General features: G+C 30.1%; 1 protein-coding gene across 1 annotated transcript; it reads right to left on the bottom strand.

The window, feature by feature from the left end:
- Nucleotides 1-303: 303 nt before the first annotated feature.
- LOC125867711 (transcription factor MYB20) lies at nucleotides 304-1,797 on the bottom strand. Its single transcript, XM_049548278.1, has 3 exons — nucleotides 1,660-1,797; nucleotides 970-1,099; nucleotides 304-882 (listed from the first exon to the last, which is right to left on the bottom strand). Exons 1-3 carry the CDS (start codon nucleotides 1,790-1,792, stop codon nucleotides 492-494), a joined length of 654 nt encoding a protein of 217 aa, XP_049404235.1. The 5' UTR covers nucleotides 1,793-1,797; the 3' UTR covers nucleotides 304-491.
- Between the last annotated feature and the right edge of the window lie 621 nt (nucleotides 1,798-2,418).

The raw sequence follows: 2,418 nt of genomic DNA, 5'->3' as shown, positions 1-2,418 counted from the left end.
AGAGATTTGTTGCACATAAGCGGAGGATTCTGTAGAAACAGACTTTGGCCTCTACGAGGTAATATAGTGAAATTTCACTAGGTATGTTATTGTACATTTCTTTGACGTAACTAATTATGCGCTCGATTTCACTTTATTGTATAGTAGAGTAGTTCATTTATATTTCATACGTTTATATGTATATAAAATATAGCTGTCAGGTTAAAGACAAATATTGTGGCTGGCAAAGATATTCTAGGTTACATCATTAATATTTTTATTCAAACAAACTATAGAACCATTCATCCAACAAATACCAAGAGAAAAAAAAAAGAATGTTGATGATCAGGCCTGGATTGTACAATTGAATCGAATAGATATGTCAATATACTCAACTTGTAGTGGAAGCTTATGCTACTCGCTCGAATCCTCTAAAAATGCAGTCATACACACGAGTGTATATGATTCTTCAAAAACTAAATATTTTTGAAAGATTGAATTTTTGTTGGACGTCATAGAAAATTATCTTGTAAGTTGTCGAAAAGATCCCAATTATGAATTGGACTAGCTATCCAATTTTGGAAAGGATCTTCAACTCCTGGATAATACATATCCAAAGTATGTGAATTTTGGAACATTTCCAAATTACTCTCATTTATGCTTGAACTAGATGTTGAATTTTGTTGCTCTTGTGTATACTCTAAAGTTTTTTCTGGCATCACCTTTTCATTAATCTCTTCACTAACTTGTTGCTTAATATCATCATTATTAATCTCTTCAATTGGCTTGTGAGTTAGAGGGTCTATGCCAAGAAATTTTAGCTTCTTCTTGATTCTTGTATTCCAATGATTCTTGATTTCGTTGTCTGTACGCCCTGGAAAATGTCCTGCTATTTTCGACCACCTATTATTTTAAAAAAGTGAAATTAGTAACCTGAAAAATAACGCGAGTACATCAATTGTGCAAAAATATGGATTTGCAAGTTATTACCTATTGCCAAGTTGAGAATGAAGCTTGATGATCATGTCTTCCTCTGCTTCAGTAAGTGCTCCTCTTTTGAGGTCTGGCCTTAGATAATTTATCCATCTTAATCTACAGCTCTTCCCACATCTCATTAGCCCTTCAAAGATCATCAATTAATTATGTTACATAATATTACTTTATTCTTTTTAAATTTCTTTTACAATGTAAGAAAGAAATTAAATCCAAATATTTATGTTTTATAGTGCAAACAGATAATATTAGATCAATTGTTTAGGTAGTATAAATATCAAATGTAGGTAAGTTATTTTAGAATAATTATGTCCTGCTCCTTTTAGTCCATATTAATTAAATTTGTGAGGGCATGCAATGCATACTCCTAAATAAGAAGAAAAACAGACATAAATTGAACACCACTTTCTACTTTTACCTGTTTAGTTATTCTTAAATTATTCTTGAAAATAGAAACAATTCAAGTAAAATCAGAAATATGAGCAATCAACTCTCATGAACTTATCACCTAGAAAATATAAAAATATAAGAAATTTTCAACAACACATCTCTTGAATAATGAACTAGAGGAAGTACCTTACTATACTAGAAGAATAGAGTAAAAACGATAAATATTTACACTCGATAGATATCTATACAGAATAACTCCACACATTACATGTGTGTTTTATTAATTTAATTTGTTACCTGCTAATTTTGGTACAAGACGCCAACATTGTATACCATTATTGAGGATGAAATTCATAAGCCTGTGATCTTCTTCAATTGTCCAAGGACCCCTTTTGAGTCCTATTTTGTCACAACAAGGTTGTCTTCCCATTTTAATTAAGTAGCAAAAACATCAATTAAACTTTGGATTAGTAGCCAAACAAAAAATGTAGCTTATAAACAAAAGCAAAGATTCTGCCAACTCAACTAATAATTGAGGAAGAAATAAAGAATCAAATAATTAACCTTAGTTATTTAATAATTATATTGTTTGGTTTTCCTTATCATTGCTAACAAAAAATGTACCATTTATTATTATTAGAATTAAGAAAATTTGAAGAAACAGACGTGACTTCTTGTCGTTGACATGTTTTTATATATACCCACGATGTTTTCTCCAATTGAATTCTCCAAAAAGTAAAACATTTTAAATTTATCAAAAGATTCTTAAGGTTGCCTTTCAGCTGGCTTTTGTTACATTTAATGGGAGGCAAGTCCTTTTCTTCTCCTCTTTTTTATTATTTTATTTCAGAGACACAAGTAATTAAAATACTCTTAAATTTTGTGTGAATTATTAGTTTCATTTTCGAATTATTGATAGTCTTAAAAACACTCATTTATTTGACTAACGAAACTTTAGTACACCTCCGATCTTGCGACGTGAGTGAAATATACCCCTAAATTCTCACCAAATTTAAGGGTGTTTTCATTACTTCTCTCGACTTTTTATCAAGTGTC

The sequence above is a fragment of the Solanum stenotomum genome, chromosome 6, assembly GCF_019186545.1.
Source record: "Solanum stenotomum isolate F172 chromosome 6, ASM1918654v1, whole genome shotgun sequence".
Taxonomy (NCBI): Eukaryota; Viridiplantae; Streptophyta; class Magnoliopsida; order Solanales; family Solanaceae; genus Solanum; species Solanum stenotomum.
The sequence above is the reverse complement of the archived record's forward strand: the minus strand, read 5'-3'. Positions and strand labels throughout refer to the sequence as shown.